Source organism: Arctopsyche grandis, chromosome 5 (genome assembly GCF_051622035.1).
Source record: "Arctopsyche grandis isolate Sample6627 chromosome 5, ASM5162203v2, whole genome shotgun sequence".
Lineage (NCBI taxonomy): Eukaryota > Metazoa > Arthropoda > Insecta > Trichoptera > Hydropsychidae > Arctopsyche > Arctopsyche grandis.
This window is the reverse complement of record NC_135359.1, coordinates 13,952,025-13,976,259: the sequence shown is the minus strand read 5'-3', so window position 1 is coordinate 13,976,259 and position 24,235 is coordinate 13,952,025. Positions and strand designations below refer to the sequence as shown.

Here is a 24,235-nt window from a genome sequence, read left to right as displayed (position 1 = left end):
TCAACATTTTATTAAATTTATTTGAATAGTTTTATTTTATATAAATTTATTTGAATAGTTTTATTTTATATAAATTTATTTCAATAATCTTTTGTTTTTGTTATTAAATTGACTGTCACGAACAAACAAACATATGTATATAGTAAGTCTCTTATAAAAAATTATATTTACACCCCCGGGGTCTGCACCCCCTAGGCCTTCTCCCTCGGCGCCTACGCCCCCGGGAACTTCGAATCCTTTGAATCGGAAAAAGTGAATTATTTGTTCGATGACGTCAGAACAATAGACTGTTGACGAAAAATACGTAGGTACATAAATACATAAATACATACATATACGAACAAACTTTAGTGTTTTAGTTGATGACAAATGCGTAGTACGATGGTACATGATACATAAATACATACATATATGAACAAACTTTAGTGTTTTATATAGTAGATAGTTTTATGCGTTGGCAGGAAAAGTCGATCTTATTAAAATCGTTCAAGTTGGAGTCGGTAAAATTTAAACTGACTCCACAGCCTTCTTTATATAAAAAAAACTTCTATGCTATAATGTAGTTTTTGATTCATCCAAGGCGATCAATTCTTTAATCACAACAGCCTTAAAAACAGTCATCATATTTATGATTTATCGGTCTATATACTTCTACTGTAAACTTACTTCTTTCCGGTTCAGCCCATTCAGCCCAACGGCGACTAGATTGTCATCTTGATCGACAATCATTGTCGACACACCCTCGTCGATAGATTTCATGCAGTATTCCTCGAGCTCCTTGCACGTATCGTTTTCGTCTTCGAGGAGTTGGATCGCCATGTTGAGGGGTTCGTCTCTGAAAAATCGCTTGCGCAAAAAGACCAGAACCTTTTCAGCATCTGAGGGCAGGATCATTCTCGACGTCAATCCCTCGGGCAAGGTGCAAGGTGTAATCACAGATCGTTGGGTCGGGGAGGCTGGGGTCGAAACGGCTGGTGGGGTCGACATGACCTTTGACGAAGGGTGGAGCGACAGGTTCGAGAACTTGGCTCCGATGGAATCGCCGATCTGCAAGAACAACACATTTTTTCATCTAGTGTCATAGTGTGCTTTGGACGTGTGATGTTATTGTGTAATTGGCTCAATGTTGTAATAATATATATATAGGGCTTCGAACTTCACTTGCTCATCGTTTCTATATTTATGCGAGGGCAACTGAAATCCGATGAGACAAACAAGCCCATGAAATAAATTGGGTTAATCCACGCATCCATAGTAGGTTGACAATTTGTACTACTTTCGAGGAAATTAAATTTATTTGTGATTTCATATATTTACAAGGCTTTTAAGGAGGAAGACAAAATGAAAATATTCAATGTATACATTTCTTTTTACTTTATCTACATATGTATGTACGTATTAACAATAGATGAAGTTTTGTGATAATGCGGTTTTGTGATAATGATAAACTCAAGATTTTGACTGATTCGAACTTCAGAATCGATCACTGATCACGTTTTTATGATCTAGAAAAATCACGTGTGTCTGTGTATTTTTGAACACCGCTAGTCTTATCGAACTGAAACTTAGTATCGGTTACTGACATGCTTATCGCTACGACGTAATTTTTTTTAAAGTCTTAAGTTGACCGGAAATGGTACCTTCCTTTAAAGGTGTCCTCTTTTTTTAAGTTTTTAGTTTTAATTATTTCCCAAACCGCTCAACCGGAATTACATATATACAAATATAGTACTTTTACTATAGAAAATCGAGGTTTTTATGTATTTTTCACAAACCTTTTGGTTTATTGAACTGAAATTTCATATCCAGAAGTTAAAGTTTAATACCAATTTATACATATATAAACATTGGTGAATAGCCGTCAAACGGAAATGCCAATTTACTCTTGTTCGATTTTTCTTCCACTATTTTTTCGACCCTTAATATGTGTGCTCTTCACGAGAAAATTCAAGTATAATCCTTGTATCAATGTGATGAATAGAGAGCGGCGGAAAGATGGCGGAAATGCGCCAGCACCGAAAAAAATGGGATCATTTTGTTAATTTCTATTGTTAACCTTTTTTTTGAATTGACAAAAGGATCCCGTTTCGGCGCATTCGTCCGCCGAAGACTGGTGATAAAAATAAAAAATCATTAAATTTAATAAACCGGAAGCGGAATTTTTCCTCTTAGAAAAAATTGTGACTACACTATATTTTCCACACCACTGAACGTATCAATCTGAAAATATATGTGTGAACTTAGAGTTGATTCGGTTTTGGTTGGAATTTTGTAATCGGAAGTACATAGTAATTTTTTTAAAACAATATTTCATTATTTTATTTTGAGCTTTTTAAATTATTTCGATATTCGTGATGTTTTTTATTTATAATATCTATTTGAACAAAATCTGAACAAAATCTAAAAAAAAAAAATTTGAACAAAATCCGACTACCGGAAGTAGAACTTTTGTTTTTTGTAAGTTTCCCTACATTAGCGTTAAAACTTGTATCGATTTCTCTCATTGCCGGTATGTGTGAATGTGTATTTATGTTTCATTATCGAATTTTGTTTTTTATACTTCTTGTATTCCTCAAATGCATACATAGATAAAGTCGTGGGTTGGTCACATTCGAATTTTTTTTAACTAATAGTTTAAATATTTAATATATTTTATTTATAATGATGAATATACCTATTTTATTAATAGTTTAAATATTTATAATGGTGTTTTATTGCATTATAAGTTATAATTTATAACACTAGTTGCATGGTTGAGAAGTAATTCGTGTACTTAAAGTATGTAGAAGATTTTTTTTGTAAACCTGTTGTAACGGAAATTGATTAACACTGTTTTTAGCCGATATATGTAAACATTTCCTATTAGTACCTAATATTCCGTCAAGTCATATGTTCAATTTATTTTTTTTGCATTGATTATTTTACAAAGGCAACCAAAAAAACACCTTGTTTACTTCGTCTCAATGGAACTATAATTTATTTTATGTTAAAAAACTAACGATTATTTCAGATTTGATAAAAATCTTAGTTGGCATCATTACACACGTTCGGTGCTATTATTAATATTTATAGCGTTTTAATGATTCTATAAAAATTCAACTTAATAAATTTTAAGCTGTAAGGAATATTCAGCTACCGAATAATACATTATTCTATTACTATACATACATAGTCGACTAGTTTTTTTTATCGACTTCACGATAAAAATCTTGACCAGTTTATCAATAAAAACTCATCGTCCTTGATTCAAAATGATAGAAGTCTACACGCATTTTTTCGCGTGAAAAAATGTGAGACACCCTTGTCACAATAAAGCAGATCCTAACGATTTTCTTTAAAGCTGCATATCTTCAGAATCATGAACATTACAATGATCATATTCGTTGTAATAAATTATAACATAATTCTTAATATGATACTTTGACTTTCATTGCAAAATAAGAGATCCGCCATTCAATTGTGGAAGCATAGTAATGCTAATTAGGCCGATATGGAATGCAATACTGAATCCTGTTTCAATCAGGATACGCCGTAATTTGCAACTGAATCACTTTTATTGTACGTACTGAGACTATTTCCATTACTTTTTTTTCATTTCTTTCTCTTTAACCAGGACGTGATCCATAGTGACGTGATACACAAGTTCAAAGTCAAACAAAGGCATAAAAGCAAGGTTAAATTGCTGGGTTGAAAAAACCCTTCTTGTGAACCTGCCGATTAGTTTTTTATTCTTTCAATATAAAAAGCATCGTAGGTACTTGCGGTTTACTACCATACCATTCCAATCGACTATCAAAAGGAAACGTGTTCGTTTGCAGTGATTAGAATGTGTCATAGTTTTTGCTGCCCCGCTCTATTATATCATATTTTTTGTTCGAATTTATTTTTCAATGTCAAGATTTATATGCACGTATATCTGAGGACATAACGTTATAATTTGACTCGTCCGTTTCGAATTATATGTTTATATCGGGATCTAATTTCTGGGAAAATTATTTTAATGGTTTTTATTTTAACTTGGACGGAAACTTGATTGAATATTACGTATGGTTCGCATTCTATATATATGTATATATATATATATATATATATATATATATATATATATATATATATATATATATATATATATATATATATATATATATATATGTAAAATCTTTATAATAATGATATTACTTGATTTGCTTGTATGTGATATTATTAAAATAATTATCTTTATTGTCTACTAGTGTTGTACCCGATGACATATGATCGCATGGGTGTTGGCATATTAAGTTATTAAATAAAAACAAATGTGTTGTCATGTTTTCGATCCTCACGCGGTCGAATTCTTTTCAAATACATTTAATTTAATACTTATATTTAATTAATTAAATACATTTTCAATAGATGGCGATAAATTCTCTGCCAAGAGGAAATATTGGTAGCAGACAGTATATATAGAAGTTTTTTTCTTTTGTTATTGGATTCCTATAATATATACATTTTGGCAGTGTTTTAGCTGTTACGTACATATGTATGTATGAATGTCGAATCAAAACGACGTACGGCGAGCGTTATCTCAGACAGACAGAAAAACGCACAGACACACAGACAGAATAGCGATATTATATAGATGATGCATACAAGAGAAATTTTGTATTTTTGCTTCGTTTATGTACATATTTTATCTAGACGATTTTTCAGAAAATACTTTTTTTCATACCATAGAGCACCTATCTTTTCCAGCATGTTCATGCTGGGTTTGGACGAGAACAATGCAAAATCAGCTTAAATATGCATTGTATGTATGTATAGGTATATGGCGACAATACGGCGCAATATTTCTTGCGTCTTATCAATATTATCACAATATGAATGATTCATATGCACATGGAAATTTTTTCGTCAGTGCGAGTGCACTCGCCACTATGACGTCACGTCATGCGTGGATAATTCCACAGTGGCCAAAGAAAACTAGTTCTGCTTGATACGTTTCGGTGACATGTACTGCTATATTATATGTATATATTGTGTCGGTCACTGCTGTTTCTGATACGCCACGGTCACATTGCAGAATATATGTACATATGTATCCATATACATATGTAGAATGTAGAATGTACTAAAGAATATTTTTCGTACTGCTGTTTACATGCTTGAGCTGTGCTGGCATAAGTGAATCTTTCATCGTATTTTAAATTTAATATTTGAGTGTAAAACGTATAAGGAATATTTTTTAGAACTACGTATTTTAAGGTGGAGGATGAGTTTAAGCTACATGAATTGTAAGGAGGAGCTTTTTATGGAGGTCCAACTAAAGTTCGTCGAACTTTTCAATGCTACTAAAAACATGGTGTTTTCTATTTTCTATTAGTTTCATATATTTACAATATGTAAAAATAATAATGGTCATTTCGCACATCCAAAATATGAAAATGTAGATTGATTCTATTATAAGATGAAAAAAATTATATCTTTTAAAATTTTGACATGAAATTGTATAATAAGTGATCCATCTTATAACAATGCGGTTGCTGTAGTATTACTTAAAGTATTGTATATTTCATAATTACAATAGAATGAATATCAATATACGAGAGATGCATGGGTTGTTTTAATTGCACATTCTTGAACTTGAAAAACTTGTTCCAGTATTTTTTTTGTGATTATGAATAAAGTTGTTGTGCAACTTTATATTGTCGTTTTTCTTTTTTTATATAATAAATATCATATAAAATCATGTCATATCTATACATATATGATATTACATTTAATCAATAACTTGTTCTAAGGATATCGAATTAACCCACAACGTACACACATATTGAATTTCCATTATTAATTATTTTTCACATGAAAATGAAACAAAATTAGCAAACAATATGAAAAATTTTCTATACTTTTCACTTTAAATATACAAATGATAGGTATATACATAGTTGATAATTACCGTGTAGCTGAGGAAAGAATTTCCATCTTCGTGCGTCTTCAGGTTGATAGCTGGGCAAACTTGATGAACTGCCATTTTAATAATAATGATATAATTTCCACTGGTTAATTTGACCACCGACAATCTAATCCTGAATCTGAATATGAAATAAGGAAACTGAATCCGACAAATATAGACCAACTGAACGACCAGTATTCAAACGGTATAAGTCGAGGGAACCTCTTAGCACGACTCGCGTTACTCGAATGAACCCTTAGTTCTATTTACGTTTCAATTTATACGAACTAGTCTAACTTTCATCAACTTTTTTTATCATGCACAAGATTACAACAAATGAATATGTAATGAATGCACTTGTGGTAGAAATAAAAAATAGCTGAAAAACAAGCTGATACCTAATTATCATATTACGCAAGGAAGTACGCGATCCTTAAATTTTAAATATCAAACTTATTTCATGACCATATGATTTATTTTATTGAGGATGAAAATTTTTTTAATGAAATATCAGTGTGATTTATTATTGTATGTGATACTATTGCAATCAACGTTGCATTAGGAAAATGGATCAAATAACGTATAAATGATGATAGTCAATGGCTTTCTAGTGCTCTGTTTATGTATTTTCTAGTGTTGGCTTTCTTAATACTATGTACGATATTGTGATAATATTTTTCTTACACATTATCACTACTCATTCACATGTTTGATTACAATAAATGTTAGATTATGAAAAATGTGATAATAGGTGGCCTTCACTATAATGAAAGTATCTTTTGTTAATATTTCTTTGTGATAAGATTTTTACTTTATCTATTGTATATTAATATCTTTCTACGATTAGCACCTAGACAATATTATATATGTACATAGGTGATAAATATTAATAGCAATCTTTGTGAATTTAATTTATTTTGATTAATTTACTTACTAAAAAATAACTTCGTATATATCGATGGCTTGGTGCACAGATATTGTATGTCCATTTTTGAACTATTATCGAATTGAAAGTTTGTATCGAAGTTTAAGTATGTAGATGCTGGAAAATGCAGGTTTTTCCAGCAACTACAAACTTTAAATTCGATACAAATTCAAAAATGAACAAATAATATCTGTGCACCAAGCCATCGATATGTACATATAATTAAATTAAATTTCCCATTTAAAATTTAGAACTAAATGATGAGGGTTTATATAGTATTATATTAAAGTTATTATAATGAAGCTATACATAATAAATTTCACGGTCAAAAGTTTAAGGGACCATCTGTGAAATTTGAGTTTTCTCCTAATTTTCCTTTATCGAATTTTCCCGTAAGTTTCGTTATGAAGAAAGGATTGTCGAGTTTCAAGGACCAAAACTCAATTAAACCGGAAGTAGGTTGCTAGGCGACAATGCAAACAACCTCTCCAGGGTTCACAAGTTCGCGAGTAAATTTAATAGTCTTAAATCGACCCATACTAATGCAGATTTGAAATATCAGGGAATGAAAAGTATATATTATGAAAAAAATATTAATTCATGATTAAAGAGTTTGCCTTACATATGTATGTGGTACATATAATTTACTATGACATCCACATTATTTACAGCCATTCGCCATCCACTGCTGGATGATGGCCTCTCCAATACGCGTCCACTCGTCTCTGTTTTGGGCAACTCTCATCCATCTCATCCAACACATTTTCTGATATCATCCAACCATCTTCCCTGTAATCTTCGATGCACCAATTTAGATTACCATTTGAGCACTTTTTCATCGTCTATCTATCGGCCGTTCTTCTAACTACGTGAGCCACCCATTGCCATTTCAATCCCTTTACTCTCACCATTACATCTACCACCTTTGTCTTATTCCGTTTTTTATTTCTCCTCGTTATGTTAAGCATACAGTGTTCCATACTTTTTTGAGTGCACTGGACCTTATGTAGCATTATATACGTCATTACTGTTCGAAGATCTTTTTCTTTTGATACAGTGGCATTTTAGATTTGAAAACGGCGTTGATTCGTCCTGATGTACTCCCTCCCAATTTTATACGTCTCTTTATTATATTATATGTATTTACATAAGTACATACATATGCAAAACAAAGAAAAGCTTAGTTAGTAGTTAACTTTGGCTATATCAATAGTCTTATAGTCGTACATATCAGGGCTCAATATGAAAATTTTCACGAATGGTGCGCTCCATAATTTTCAAAACATGATTTTGATTTTTTTATTGTATTATAATACACTAGTGGCCTGTGTGCAATTAATTGTTCACTCGCTAAAATATTGCAATTCGGATCAACGGAATTAATAAACTCATGTGAAGGAAGTGATATGCCGCGTCTCTTTCCACGATATACGATTTCAAGGGGAGAAAGAGAGATGGAGCATGGTGTTAACAGCGAGTACGCACGCACTAGACAATTATTATATTATATACATATCAAAGTGGGGACTAAACATTTTTTTACCCGGGGCGAAAGGAAAAATTGCGCCCCTATGTATTTTTATTTTTTATTTTCAATTAGTATTTCTTAAGCAAAAATAAGATATTACACATTTAATACTCAAGGGAGGGATTTGCTTTCGATGCTCCCACCCAAACCTTTAAACCTTACATACAAAGTCTCTTTCGAAATTATATATTAGACATATGTACATATAAGAGTGGGACCATATAAAATATGTATTTAACATAATATTTGGTATTTAAAAACATCACAGGAAAATTATCAATAATAACACTGAGCAACACAAAAAAATACCAGAGCGGAGACTAACCAATCTTTAATAAAACAATAAAAAATCACAATCAATAGAAAAAACATCCGACTATTGATTCCAATACTCACTTTGAGCACAGCATACTAGATTTTGAGTATGCACCGCAAAAGCCAAAAAAATCGCGCATTTTTTTAAACGCTCATATCTTATAAACGATCACGACCTAACAAAAATCATTATCATATTCGAATTCAGTGGGTCAAACTTAGTAAAGATTGGTTAGTCTCCGCTCTGGTAACTCAAAAACGGGATTTTTTGTTGCTCAGTGTAATTAGAAGCACTCAAACAATTCTCTTAAATGATCATTGTTATGTAATTTTATTTATAAATAACATTTATTTTGCTTTCGACCTTGTATTTGTCATACATTTTAATGCAAATTTATACTGAGGGCATTTAACAATCAATTGAAATCTTAGCCTATCGTGCTATACTATTTTACCTACATACATATGTATATTACATTATGCTTGCAACACGTGCACAAACATATGTACATATATGTATGTACCTTGGTGGCATCATAAGAATAATTAAACTCGACGAAGACTTGAAGAAATGCAGTGCAAAATGCATACATATATATTTTTAGTTCTCATAACAAATATCCATTTATAAATACCGATAAACGTGTGGGCATGTCATATTGAATCGAGTATTTGTTACAGATGTTATGGTTGATTTTATACGTATGAAGTTTTAATGAACAATTATTTTCACCATATTTTTTTGGTGGGTAGTAATATCTACATATAAAAACTGAACTGGTAGGAAATTGAAAATGTGCGGATTGAATGTGAAGCAATAAAACGTTTTAGTTCAATAAATATGATTCGGATTGTATGTGTGTAATACACATGACGTGGAACGTTCCTTGACTTATGAAGGTCGACTTCCATGTCTTCTTTTTACATACATACGACTAGGCAATTTGCTAAAGCAATTATCGTATACTTAGGAGAAATCCTGTAGAAATTCTTATGAAAATAGTAGTACGTAGACTGTCTCGTTTGCCATAGCATATTTGTATGTATGTACATATATGAATATGTAGTTGTTTTATTCTCCGTTCTATCCCTGAACCTGTTGATCTTGAATAAGTCGGAAAACCCAATGATCGATAAGATTCTAGATGAAATCGAATATCGGACCAATTTTATTTTCCGCTCCGTTGAACTGAGAATCGCAACTATTACAAAACAGGTTCCCTGAAATCGAAGGTAAGTATGTACGTAGAAATTTTTTGTTTTATTTATTCGAAAGCAGTTATTTCTACCCACATCAGTTTAAGACGATGTCTATGACACATTTTTGCAATGAGTGATTTGCACTACATTTGTTTTCACGGTCACATTTTGGGCAATTAGACAACGGGTTAACTTCCTGATTTTATTTATTGACGTAATGCACGATGCAATTAAATTATTGTTTATGACGAAAGCTTAAAATTTGTCGTAAAATAATTTTCTTTTTTAAAAATATTTGAATTTGACGTTTCTACTACACACGGTAAGGTTAAAATTAATGCTCAAACCTACATATGAAGATAAAAATAATTTGTAAAACATTCTTCCTCATTCTTTTGCGAGTTTGTTGCAAAACCGGTCAAAAGGGAAAGTACATATGTATGTACATACAACTAAAATCGATTGTACTTTTGTGATCAATTGATGTCCTTCGATATTTTGGGTCTTTCCTGCAATGCTTACATAGATTCAGGTTCAGCTTCAAAAACAGGTTAATCATTGTTTTTATAAATATTAGTCATATCAAAGCCATCTACATACATACATATTTAACGGCAGCTACATATCTTATTAACTCGGATTTAATTGTTTATTTATCCTTCCACATTTAAAAAGATGTTTTTTTTTCAAAAAATATACATATAAGTATTAACGTTTGTATCTTGGAAAAAAAACTACATAAAAAGTAATCTAGTTAATTATAAAAATGCAAATCATCACAAAAGTGTACGACATTTGTAGTAAACTTTTTTATATTAACTAGTCGTTTTTTATTCTTTTAAAATTCATACATACATATGTACATATGTATGTATATGCATGCTATTTTGATTTCAATTTAATAAATCTCTAATCATTTTATTTATAAAGTTGATGTTGATTTTGGAATAAAAAATATTAGATTTTAAGCGTATTATATCTAAATATTTAACATTTTTTATAAATTTACAGTTATGAAAGCCAAAATAATTAAAAAATTAATTTTGAAATGCTTTTCGTTGTTAATAAATTAAAATACATTTTAGGACTATTAAACGTAATTTTTACTGATCTAGTGATCATTTTGCATTTGCTATAAATACTAAAATAATAATAATAATATTTTAGTAATTATAATTAGTGTATAGCATAACAGATGAAAGAGCCCAAAAACTTATTCACAATTCTTACACGCAATTGGTCAATGAAAGCCTTTTCAATGGTTCTACTTACAGTTAACTAAATTAGTAATTTTTTGCATGATTTGGATATAAAATTATTATTTGATTTTATTGTGAAGATCTGAAACATTTAAATGGTTGAAAAAAGTAGAAGAAAAAGAAACTTCACTTCCGGTTAACAATTTACTCTTATTATCTTCACCAAATTTATTGTAATACGTATATATGTACATATAGACGTATACTTTAGACTGAAACCTATAGATATAAAATTTCAATATGAGACAGCGAGTGAGCTCGCTGAACTAGAAACCGGTATTCATTTTGAAGCACCAACTAAAATTGCTGTATAAGGGGATTTTACTATACGAGACGCTACTTTTATATTAAATCCGTGGTGCAAAAGTAAAATGTTTAATTTTCGCTCTGACTTGATGTGGGGATCATTAATTATTTTAAAGAAAATTATTTTACTAAATTAAATCCTATTAAAATTGCTGGGATGAATATAATTTAATATGCTTACACTCTTTAGGAAGTTCCCTGTTCGTTTAAGACGCTACTAATACTGAAAACTGTCTATGAAATGTATAATGTAAACCAAGTGACCAATTTTTCACGGTGATCTTCTTGTCAGTGGCGTAGCTACTTCATAGCAAAGTCATACAAAGCATGAGGGCCCAGCTTGATAGGGGGTCCAAATTTCAATACACTGAATAATAAATATAATTTCCCATTGACCAACTTAAAAATATCGAAAGTAATAAAAATGAGTCGTACACTTGTACAAAATATGGTTTTTCTTCAATACCGGTCAGTACGGTGACACGGCAACTCGTTCACAGATTTTCCGTAAACCGATGATGCGCTCCAGGCATTTCGTATACGGCCATCTCTTTCTCACCCCGTCTGTTCACCATGATCTTGTTTACTCTGTCATTACGTATGCAGCCATCTCTTTCATAGACCGTCTGTTCACTGATAACAGATAAAAATATATATATATATATATTTTTTTTTTTATTTGACACCAGGATTGACAAAAGGCGAAGAGAGGAAAAATTATCCCGATCTATTTTTTAAAAAAGCCGATCGCAGATTGTCAATATACTATATATAGTATAATTTAAGAATGGTTTTTTTTTTAATTAAAAATCAAAAATCATGTAAATATGTATCAACAAATAATAAGAATTATTTAATCTCATATTAAAAATCACGTAAAGGGAAAGGAGGGAGGGCTTGCATGAGTTTCGCATGAAGGCCCAAAATTTCTAGAAACACCACTGTCTTCTTCATATTGTTTACGCTGAAAATTTGCAATTGAATATACGAAGGTCAAATCATCAGCAACTAGCTTACAAATAGCTCACTTTATATTCAGCTTGTCTTTCACGTTGACACCAATAAATTCACAAATGTATGCACATATATACATACTCGTATGTATATTACGAAAAATTCTTATTTGTGTATGTTTTGAGGATTTTGAGCTGAAAAAAAATGCCGTGTATTAGTTTGTTTTTATTTATTACAACGTATAAACAAGTTTTGTTCTATCGCTTTGACCTAGCCCAACTAAACTTTTAGTATAAGGTTAACTTCTTCAATGTTCTCAAATGACAAGTTATTGTACTTGAACGGTGTGAGACATTCAAGTGCATAATTTTGATCCAAAGCGAAAATAGCCAATAGATTAAGTTTTTAATATTAATAAATTAATTTCAATAAATCACGATTTTAGGGGTTAGTAACCAAACAGTAAGTAGGCGGATAAGGCATTTTTTCCAATAACCGCTTTTTAGCCTAGCCTTTAGCAAATCGGGAAATTTTTTGTTCCTCATAAATATGTAATTGTTGGTTGTGCGAATTTTGATATGTTGTTTCAAAAACCTGTTTAATTTGATCAGGATCTATCAAGGATATTCAGTTTTCAATTGTATTAAAGTATCATTGATAATACATTCACCTCCACAAATCTCTTATCAATTGATGTCGCAGTGTTGTAAAATTTTTCACTTTTTAATTATGATTTACAAACAAGGATAAAATATCGAACGAAAAACGTAAACTGGTTTTATGGAAAATCGATAAAAATAAATAATATCAAACATAGAAATAATGGCATTACCTATTTTGTGGTTTTTTGGATATTTTCAGTGAATTGCTTACAAACAAGATAATTACAGCATCAAATAATATTTAAAAGATTTTATGAATAATTTTAGGAAAGTTGTTTCAATTTCAATTGTATACTATGATTACGGTGACCATACTTCCTTTATTTAAGAGGACAGTCCTTTAATTCACTGCACTGTCCTTTATTTTCAAAATTTTCCCTTTTGTCCTTTATTTTGTAATATAGGCTATATATAAAAATAATAACGCCGAAATATTTAAAGATGCAATTTATAAATTTTACCAAATCTATTGATTGAGCATTGAGCATTGAAAACAATGAGCAACAAAAAAAAATATTCCAGAAACGGATGCATCAATCTTTAGTAAGTTTCCACCGTAATTCGAATATGACAATGATTTTTATAGGTTTCCTTTTGGTTATGAGATATAAACTTTTTAAAAAATACACAATTTTTACAGTTATTTTGGATGTTTCAGTCTCAAAATCTAGCATTGCTATGACATTGTGAGTATTATAATTAGTACTCGAATGTTTTTCCTGTTTGTGATTTTTCAATAATTATGAATGAGTATTTAGCGAATTTTAAGTCAAAAATATACTTTTTTTTACACATTTTTTTTCGCGATGTAATGAGTTTATTACGCTAATTTCTTACTTTACCAAGTTTATAAGGCTTGGTCTTGTATGTCAATATTTTTTTACTCCTAGCTCAAACATTCAAATACAGGATATTCGGGTTCAAAATTGTTAAGTAGGTACGTCCCAAGTATAAAAGATTATAACGTTTCGTAGAAATTAGTGTTTTTTTTTTTTGTGTGATTTTTAGTTTTTTTTTTTGCAATTCCGATTTAGGCTTATCAGTAGTCACCGGAGCCTGAGGGGGCCGAGTATTGTTCAAAGGTTGTAAATGCATTGTTAAAGGTTTGCCGAACAATGGATAGCACTGTGACTATCCTACCTCTACTTATCAGACACCCAATCATCGCTCAATGGCCATGCAAACGAAGGGTCGACTGGAGAATTAGTTGCTGTTGAAAAACAATTTTTTGTCCAGACACAAATTAGAAAAATAGCCCCTGTCGTGTATATGTATATCATCGTATATGTATAAAAATGTACCAAATAATATATTTTATCACATTTTTAATGTATGCATGTACATATGTACGTAATTTAAAAAAATCGGCACTTTATAGTAAGCATTTTCTTATTTAAATTAAAATAGAAAAGGTTTGCGAACTTGAGACACATTGTAAGGAACCGAAAATGTTGCCGAACATTGTATTTAGCAAAATGTATCGGAAAACAGTAAAAATCAAAATAATTTTACAGACAAAGATTTATGCAAAATATATATGCATCGATCGTTTTTGTAGTTTTTAGCCATGGAGATACCGTTTTAGAAAAATAAAATGTACGTACGAATTTGAAAAAATTCGGTATTTCATTTTTTAATACCGGTATTACCAAAGGCTGATTTTTGTCAAATACCGATACTACCGGTATCGGTATTTTCGGTATTGCAATCCTTATATGTATGTATATACATGAATTTATGCAGATACCTTTATGTTTTTTTATAATTATATGGTATTTATTGAGTCAAATTTGACCTGAAAAAAATTCTGGAGTAAATGAACGTAAGTGTTGTCAGTTTTTATCCTATGAATAAAAATAAATACTAGTCAAGAACGGTCAATATCACGCCATTCACCATTATGTATATAACCACAATATGTACATTGTAAATACAATTTGTTCATAATTGCATTTGTTCACAATGCAAAATCCATGTCGACAATTTAACACATACCTTTAATTAATTATTAAATCTAGATGAACTTGGATGGTTTATGTATATATTTAAATACATGCCCAATGTTGACATTTATATATAATAGCAATCCAATAGTTATATTAGTTAATAATATTATTATTAGCACATTATACTCGTGTACATATACATACATACATATAGAAAAAAATGACGTTTCTTTGAATTCATGTTGTAATATAAAAAAAAATGAAACAGCAATGGATTATATTGTATAATATAATAATTTTGAACAGTAACTAAATTATTTACAACGCTACTGTTTTTTATACCGGTTAAGCAAATACATATGTTATACGCATTGTCTATTGGTTTTTTTTATATAAACACTAAAGGCGCTAAAATTTTAAATTGAATTTAAACGATTCAATCAATCGCCGGTTTAATTTACTGCCAACATTAAAATTGTTTCGTGAACGACTAATATAATTTTAAATTTATTAAACCTATATTTATCTTACATGTTCCGTTATGTGAATGTTCCTTATGAATGTGCCGTTAGTTTTCACGCTACAAAGAAAATTATGAATACACATTTTTCATTTTCCTTTGATGCAGGTGCCCTTGGCCTTGTGCACCTGCAACATACGTAACCTGGATAGTTTATAGAGACAATCAGATTGTTCGACAAGTTTACTGGTTTTTAGCATGGTGAAGGTTAAATTGATGTCGATTTATGTATGTACATATGTACGTACACACACATGTATAATATACCACTTATACAATTTCTTTATTATTCCTAGCATTGATTTTGGTTCTATCTTTGTATATAAGTATGTGTTTTTATGTTAGATTTAATTAGGAGAAAAATTGTGTAAAATTATTTATTTACAAAATTTACAATATCTTTTCTTTATTTTCGTTTTCTTTTAGTTATTTTGTTACCATTCCGGATGTTTTATTTTTATTTTTATTTTTTTGGTATTTTCTTTAATTTTGTATTTTTTTCATATTTACTTTTTCTTCTTATTATTGTTATGAATATTTTTTTATTTTATTATCTATATAAGTCAAGCCCCGTGGGTCTATTGTCGTGTATTTTAAATAAATATTCGTACTATTTGAAGTTATTTTTTATGCATTGAGAAATTCTATGATTTTATATCGAGCTTTGACTTTAGCTGTTTATAGTGTAGGGTTCCCTTTGATTATTTAAAAAATAAGAAATACAACTTCTCCAGTAGTGCTTCCAATCCCGGAAGGTTACTTCAGCACCGGGATTACGGTGCTGGGAATTTCCGATCCCGGGATCCCGGTGCTAGCACCGGGATTAAATGTATAAGAAAAGAAAGTTCAATTGTATGTTTTCATATTTCAAAAACGTTCAATTGCATTTTGCAAACTCTCCCGATGTTTCACGCAAAAAATACTCCCATATTGGCGTTCTTATTTTGAGAGTTTGGATACATTCTTTAAATTTTCGGTTCGAATCCATAGATTTCTAAGATGAAATACACAATAAATAAATTTTAAAAAATCACTTTGATTCCGTAGTGATAGATTGTACCGTCTAGTAATTATTCATCGAAACAATCCACCTAAAATAAAAATTGCAATTAAATACATTGACTTTATTAAAAAAGTCAGATGTGACCAATCCATGACTTTATCTATGTATTTGAGGAATATAAGAAGGATAAAAAACAAAATTCGATAATCAAACATATGTACATACACGTTCACAATCCCGGGATCCCGGGATTGGAAGCCTTATTCTCCAGTATTAGGATTTTCTGAAATAAATCTAGATTTCTTAGAATTAGAAATAATATGTATTTTGAAAAGAAGTAATAAATATCTGAATTTTATATCTGTAATATTTTGTTGAATGATTTATCAGAATTATTTGAAACTCATTCTTCTATTTTTTATATTTCGGAATTTAAAATTTCGAATTTTCATTTTTTTTTATATAAATTGTCAAATTTCAAGGTGCTGAAAACCTCGTAACTTGCTAGATATTTGTGGAAAAAATTGCAGCATTTTTATACGAATCAGCGAAATTCGAAATAGTATTAACTCGAAAATTGATAAATGGGTAAAGGTTGCCAATTTGTTGGAACCGTTTAAATGAAAATCAGATAAATTGGCTAACCCTGATAGGAAAGGACTGCAGAAAGGATGCTCTCAACGGCTAAAAAAAAATAGTTCACTATTGTCAATTTCAATTGTCAACCATTTTCTTTGCTCTCCTGCTTTCCCGGACAATGGAGAGGTCTATTGCTATTTTATGGTGGCAACTCGACCGCCGATCTCTTATGATAGGAAACAATCGACCTGGAGTCAAAAACCAAGGTCTGACCAGTAGCCACCAGTGGTACTTGAACCCGTGACCACTATGTTCGAAATCATATATGTTAACCACTAGTCCACGCTATATAATTTACTAAATAATATTTTTTCATACTGCCGTTTACGTGCAGCTGTCAGCTTGAGCTGTGTTGGTATAAACGAACTTTTATACGTATTTGAGATAATTGTTCAGTCCTAAAGGTTAATATTTAATAAATAGAACAAATGTGTGAAATCGCCCACAATAAAAATAAAATAAAACTGTTTTATATCGTTGTTCAACTTGAAAATTGAAATTGAATTACAATAATTATGCAAATAACCAGCATAGACTTAAAAGCTAGACGACTACATATTTAAATACAAATTATACAAAATTGCCCGATAAGATTAAATGCGATAGACGATATTAATTACATAATTGGAATTTCTGTAAGATTGTTAAGTTTTATGAATGATTTTAGTTGACTTGTAAGAGTTGATCACAAGCGAACAATTACATATTTTTTACACCTACTAGTAATTATGCAAAAGGAAAGTCAAATCGTGTCTCGTCGCCAGAAATTTCTTTGCCAATGTGCCATTATAAGTATTGATTTTCGTTTGCGAAAGGTTGCAAATCACTACCACGTTTTCAGCGAAGAAGCAACAGTTCAATTCGGTTTCCATGGAAATATCACGAAAGCGATGAAATGTGACCCTCCGAAAGTACCTACGGAAAATTCCATTGTGGATAATGACCAGGGAGATGTCAAGAATTATTATTGCTTTCGACACAAATGTTGACCTATTTAATATAACGCGTTATCTCCGGCAGTTAAATGACGAGAAAGGATATATACTTTACGATTAGAAATGTGATCATTGGATTATATTATTATACATATACATATATGTGAGTTGGTACTGCTATCAATCAAATTTATTTATTTCCCTTCAAGATATGTTACATTATTTATGTCAGGTATATGGCATATACCTATATATCAGTGATCAGTTATACCATATTCCCTCTAAGCAATGACTAAAAAATAACAATGATAGAATTGGCTTAAAATCACTACGTACGTTTTAAGTACATGCAATTATATGAAATATATGTACACGTAGTATATCTGTGTAAAACTTATATACATATGTAGGTAATATACCACATGAAAACGCTAATCAGTTTATCTCAAATCATATTGATAGAACAAACTTGTATAGAAAAACCAATATTTTAATGAAACACTGCATAAATTTTAATACTTGTCGATACAAAGTTAACTTATTTAATGTCCAATTTGATTTATTTTAATAACTTGACGAGTTGATGTAGCAATGTATTGTATTGTCATAGTTACAAGCAATGCAATAAATTGAATAGTTCTCGATAAATACTCGGTTACTATGTACAACTTAGTATAATAGTCATGTTTCAATTATATCGAACGTATAAAAATGGACAATCTTCAACTGGATATGTAATAAATGTTAATTGGATTTATGTAAAGCATTCTGAAACACCTGCATTAATGCATCCGTCACAAACGGATCTGGCAAAATATTGTTAACTATGATAAGATTTTTAAACCTTGTTACTGAAAATGAATACAATAGAACACTTGCATATACTTTTAAATTTTTTAATATTACAAATTTTGTACGTGCATGACCGTCCTTTTGCAAGGACATTCATACAGATCTTATCTCTATACAACAATCACTATTAAAACGAAAGGATATACGACCTGTCGTAAACTTTGATCTTAAAACTTTCCGTATAATGTACAAGCTCGATACAATGTCGATTTATGAATTTAGTTTCGAAACAACAACTGAAATGCATACTAAATCGAAACAATATCGTACGGATATTAATTGATTTTGCATTGGAGTGATAGTGAATATTTTTATTAATGCATATCGTGTCGATTTTTAATGGAATTAAATGGCTTACGTTTATTCGATTAGTATTTTTTAGCGTCCATCAAACATGTACATATAACGCAATTGCATGCAATAAGTATCCACATAATGAATTGCTTTACTCAAGTTCATACTTTCAAGATGCGATTTATATTATACACATATGTATAATATAAATCTTTATTTACAACACATATTGTATTGTTAGTAAACGAAGTGCTTAAATAAAAGGTCAACTAATTACAAGAAAGTATTTTAAGTATTACGGAATAGAACACTTTCTGTTTTTGTTGATTTTTCAAAGCAACATGCAAAGATTCCATTTATATGAGCCTTGAAGTACCATCAGTATTGAACACGCCATGAAGTCCCATAGGGTTTAAAATAATAAAGACGTGCTAGAAACACAGTTTCTTTCGCCTGGGGAAAAGGCAACACAAGGCTGTTGCCTGATCTATGATTTTATTGAACGAGTTGCATATTAATGAATATCCCATAGCGTAAACGATCTCAACAATGGATAAAGGACAATGGTTTGCAATGACTTTTGCCTATCGCTGACAAGTGCTTTGCGTTCAATTAAAACCAACACTGGTGTTCTATTTCAGCATCCGAGTCCAGTTCGTGACTTTGTAACAACCGGAACTAGCTCGGGAAATTCAATCCGATAAAATTAACGTTTCTTTACTTTGACGTTTTATTTATTGACATAAAAACAGACAACAGTACTAATATTCAGCCCATAAATAATAGAATTTTGAACTAGTTTGCCAAATATATACATATGTATATTTATTATATTATATCTGTGTGATTTCTATGAAGTAGATACATATTATATATAGTTTTTGTTTTACGAAGGCGCAACTTACGCCCTCAGTCTATGACAGTAAATGCATTATCGACTCGAGAGAGTCTATTTTAAATTCAATTTAAGTCCAAACTCAATTTGCTAAAGTAAGCTAAACAATCTCGTCATGACAGAATTCAGGATCGTTTTTATAATTTTTCAAAAGAGTTTTTCAGAGAGTTATTTTGTATATTAAGAAATTATCTAAAAGGATACTTTCTATACGGCTCTCAAAATGTTTATATAAATATTTATTACTTTATCTATGTACGGATGAAGATTTATTATCATGAAAAAATTCGAACTTGGGATTTTGACTGATTCGAACTCAGAATCGATCACTGATCACGTTTTTATGGTCTAGAAAAATCATGTGTGTCTGTGTATTTTTGAAAACCGCTTATATTATAGGACAGTATATGTATGCGTTTTACTCAAGTCTCTTCCTACAGAGGATGGATTATACTAACAAACTAAGCATTAAAGTTTGAAAAATACTGTACATACATACATACATACATATATCGCAGAGGTTTTTTTTTGAAAAAAGGTACCATAACGCACTTCTTGTTTTCCCAAAGAAAACTAAGCGGCATTAAATATCATTTAAATGAAATATTATATAATGCAGATTTTTTATGCCACCTAGTTTATAAAAATTTGTTATATATTTTTATGCGCCAATTTCGAATCCAAATTTAATCCTCCTTATAAGGACACCATATTCACATATCACATATCCGGACATTTTACCGTATCCGCCTTACCGTGGACATTTACGCCCCTTTTTACTAAGAGGATATTTTACCGTACGCCCTTTTCACCGTGAGGATATTTCACCGCACGACCTTTTAACCTTTATTACCTCTTTACCAAACTATTTTTAGGTCGAACTTCACCTAATTTATGACATTTCTAGCTACACTCGCAGTGCAGTCCCGGCTTAACGATCCCGGCTCCAGATTTAAAAATATTTGATAATATCAAAAATAGAAAATATAACGTTCATACATATGTATGCATTTATGCATTATTTTTTTAATGCTTCATTTCGTTTGAGTTCAATGCGACATGCACAATAAAAAAGCTTATTCAACTTACCAAAAAAAAACTTCGTCGTCTTTATTTTGAATTAATGACTATAAACATCCGATATAGTGTTTCTGATATATGTAGATTTTAACTTTATTTTAAATTTTATTTTATATCAATTAATCACGTACACTCGCCTAAAATATTGTTCCAAATCAACGAGTGTGCTAAACAGATTAAGAACAGAAGAAAAATTACATGAATTACACAAGAAAAAAAAACCGTGACATTAAAAATTCTTACAATAAAAAAAAACAGCCAAGTCAACAGTTAACAATTAAAATTTTCAACTATTAGCTGCTCCAGTTGGCCGCGACCCCCGTAACAGAGGAAGCAGTGCAGTGAATGAAAAGAGATATGACAAATGTTAATGGCACCATCCAGTGAATTTAAGAAACATAGGCTTCGAGGAATGGGAGAATTCAAATATGACACAGTTCTTGCCACAAGAATATAAAATAGGGGACGATGGCGGGTCTAGATCAAACTCTCCGGAGCATGAAAGCATGAATACACTGGCATGAGATAAAACTTCTAAATATAGAAAACAAGAACTTGATGAAGACAAAATTCCTGCTGTGTTCAAGAGAAGTGTAGCCTGCCATACTCATGACAAATCTTGAAGAAAATAAATATGGGTAAATCCCATATTGCTCCTTATAATGAAGCCGGAGAAGCCGTATTTGGATAAGTTCAAGTTTAGTCATGTATCAATTAGTTTCCGAAACCACCCGTTGAAAATTCAACGGGCTCAACAATAGTATCTAGATGTTTATGGTCACGGTTGAAACAAGACAATCAGTGAATATTGTAAGCAAGATTATCATACTACAATAAATGGTTCAATGTCAGTATGTACTTTTCATATTAGCGTATTTTTTTTACCGAAACAGCTCATACTAGATTTCATTCAAATGATAATAAAATGTAACAGGAGTCAAATCGATAATTACAGCAACTCTTATTTATGCTTGTGAATAAAAAAACGTGATAATAATTAGACATAAACAGTTACATACATACAACAATGCAAACTTGTTGCATGTCAGTCGGTCCATGAGACCAGGAAACCGTGTGGTGAATGTTGTACTGTCGTAATTTTTTCAATACGTAAATAGTATCGATAATAATTTTAAAAAATTATGGCTAAGCCCGTTGACCTATTAGAATTGTGAAAGTGCGTTTTAAATTTTTTTTAGAAACCATCTTTTATTGCTTTGCAAGTACATATTATATGTATATACATACATATGTACACACTTTCGAATACATTTATAAAAAGGCCTCTATTTAACCGATCAGTACAAAATTCACATTTTGATCAGTAAAAAAACATTTGGTAGGTAAAAATAATGGATTGATCAGTGAATATAATAAATTATCAGTTTGCATTGATCAGTTGCTATGCGATCAGTTATTAAATAGAACGAAAAGTATTTATATAATATGAGCAGTAATTAAACCAAAATGATCAGTATATAAAACGAAATGATAAGATTTTAAAATAAATGATCAATTATTAAATGAAACGATCAGTTTTACGCATCCTGACAAATAAAGTAGAGCCAATGTTGCCATATCGGATCGTTTTCGGTAGTGTACTCTCCACCCGCGGGCGTTTCTTTGTTTACGCCGGACCACGCGTTGATAAAATCTGACATTCACTGGTTTTTTTGATTTCTCACTTTTCTCCTGGATTTCGAATTCGTTTTTCAACTGGCTTTCTTTCACTTGCTACTGGCTTCCTGGTTTTTGTTTTTTCCCTTAGACTGACTTTTTCCCGGATATGTGTTTGATCCGGCTTTAGCAACTTGAACATCGTTCATAAAAAAATATTGATCCCTCTCCTAACCTTATCTTAAATGAATGGGGCCAACCCTAACTTAACCTAACCTAACCTGACCCTTAAATAAATAAGTGTTGGCTGCTAAGATATGTTTTTTTTTTTGTGAAAATACTGATGAAATAAAACTTGAAAAAAAAGTTATTACGATGTTACGGTGTGTGGACCATGAGGAGAGTGGAATGGACAGTACCAGGGCGACGCGATGTCAAAAATTATAATTTATTCGGTTTTACTTATCATTTATATTATTTATCTGATAACTTATTTAATTAATTACTGATCGACAAATTCTTATTTACTGATCGAAAAATGAATATTTACCGATCATTTATATTATTTGACTGATCACTTATTTATTAAATTACTGATCATTAATCTTAATTTTTAACCGATCATTTTAGTTATTTTTAACCCACAAAATAATTAGTTCCCTTATAAAAAGTTAGCTTCTGAGGATCAATTGATTTTGATTTAATAATATTATGAGGCATAAAAGTTTATCTATTTTATAACTGTCTAACTAGATAATGGAATCATGACTCGAGGTTCTATCAACCATATATCTACATACGTACATACAATTCAATGTTTTTTAAAACACGATATGGTGTGAAATATAAAAACTTACACACAAAATTTATCATATTGTATTTCACAATGAAACAAAATTTATTTATATACTACCAAACACATTGCAGATGATTTAGCATTAAAATTTGTACACGTGATAGACACATGTCACTAAAATAAGTCTCTTTATATGTATCTTTCCAACGATTGATATTTTAGATTCAATTTTGAGTCGTTATGTAGTAGCTTTAACATACATATGTACATAATATGTACACGACGAAAACTACGAACTAAGGAAAATTGGATTTTCACAAAAATTCATTCAATATCAGCACATAAATACCTTTTCAGTTTCTAAAGTGGTATTTCAGCTGATGTGATATATGTGGCGTCTGCGAAACGCGACGATAACGACTGAACTTATATTTAGTCTATTCGTCCAGAGGCCTGCTCAACTCGGGACTATGTTTTTGTGATGATTGTGGCCGACATCATCGTCCCAAATGTGCCATGTTTGTTCTACATATTTGTATTACACAGCGACAGCTGAAAAATCACGCGAATACGCAAT

General features: G+C 30.6%; 1 protein-coding gene across 2 annotated transcripts in view; it reads right to left on the bottom strand.

Annotated features, from left to right (window-relative positions):
• Positions 1-24,235, bottom strand: part of LOC143912109 (arylalkylamine N-acetyltransferase 1-like) — a 27,868-nt gene extending 3,633 nt beyond the window's left edge. Inside the window, exons 1-2 of one of the 2 annotated variants that reach the window (XM_077431297.1) lie at positions 24,008-24,235; positions 667-1,047 (exon numbers count right to left, since the gene is read on the bottom strand). In XM_077431297.1, the coding sequence (XP_077287423.1) occupies positions 667-987 (321 nt within the window). In that variant the 5' untranslated portion in view covers positions 988-1,047; positions 24,008-24,235. Of the gene's footprint in view, positions 1-666; positions 1,048-5,935; positions 6,184-24,007 lie in introns of those variants that run through there. The other variant, XM_077431296.1, reaches the window with a different exon arrangement.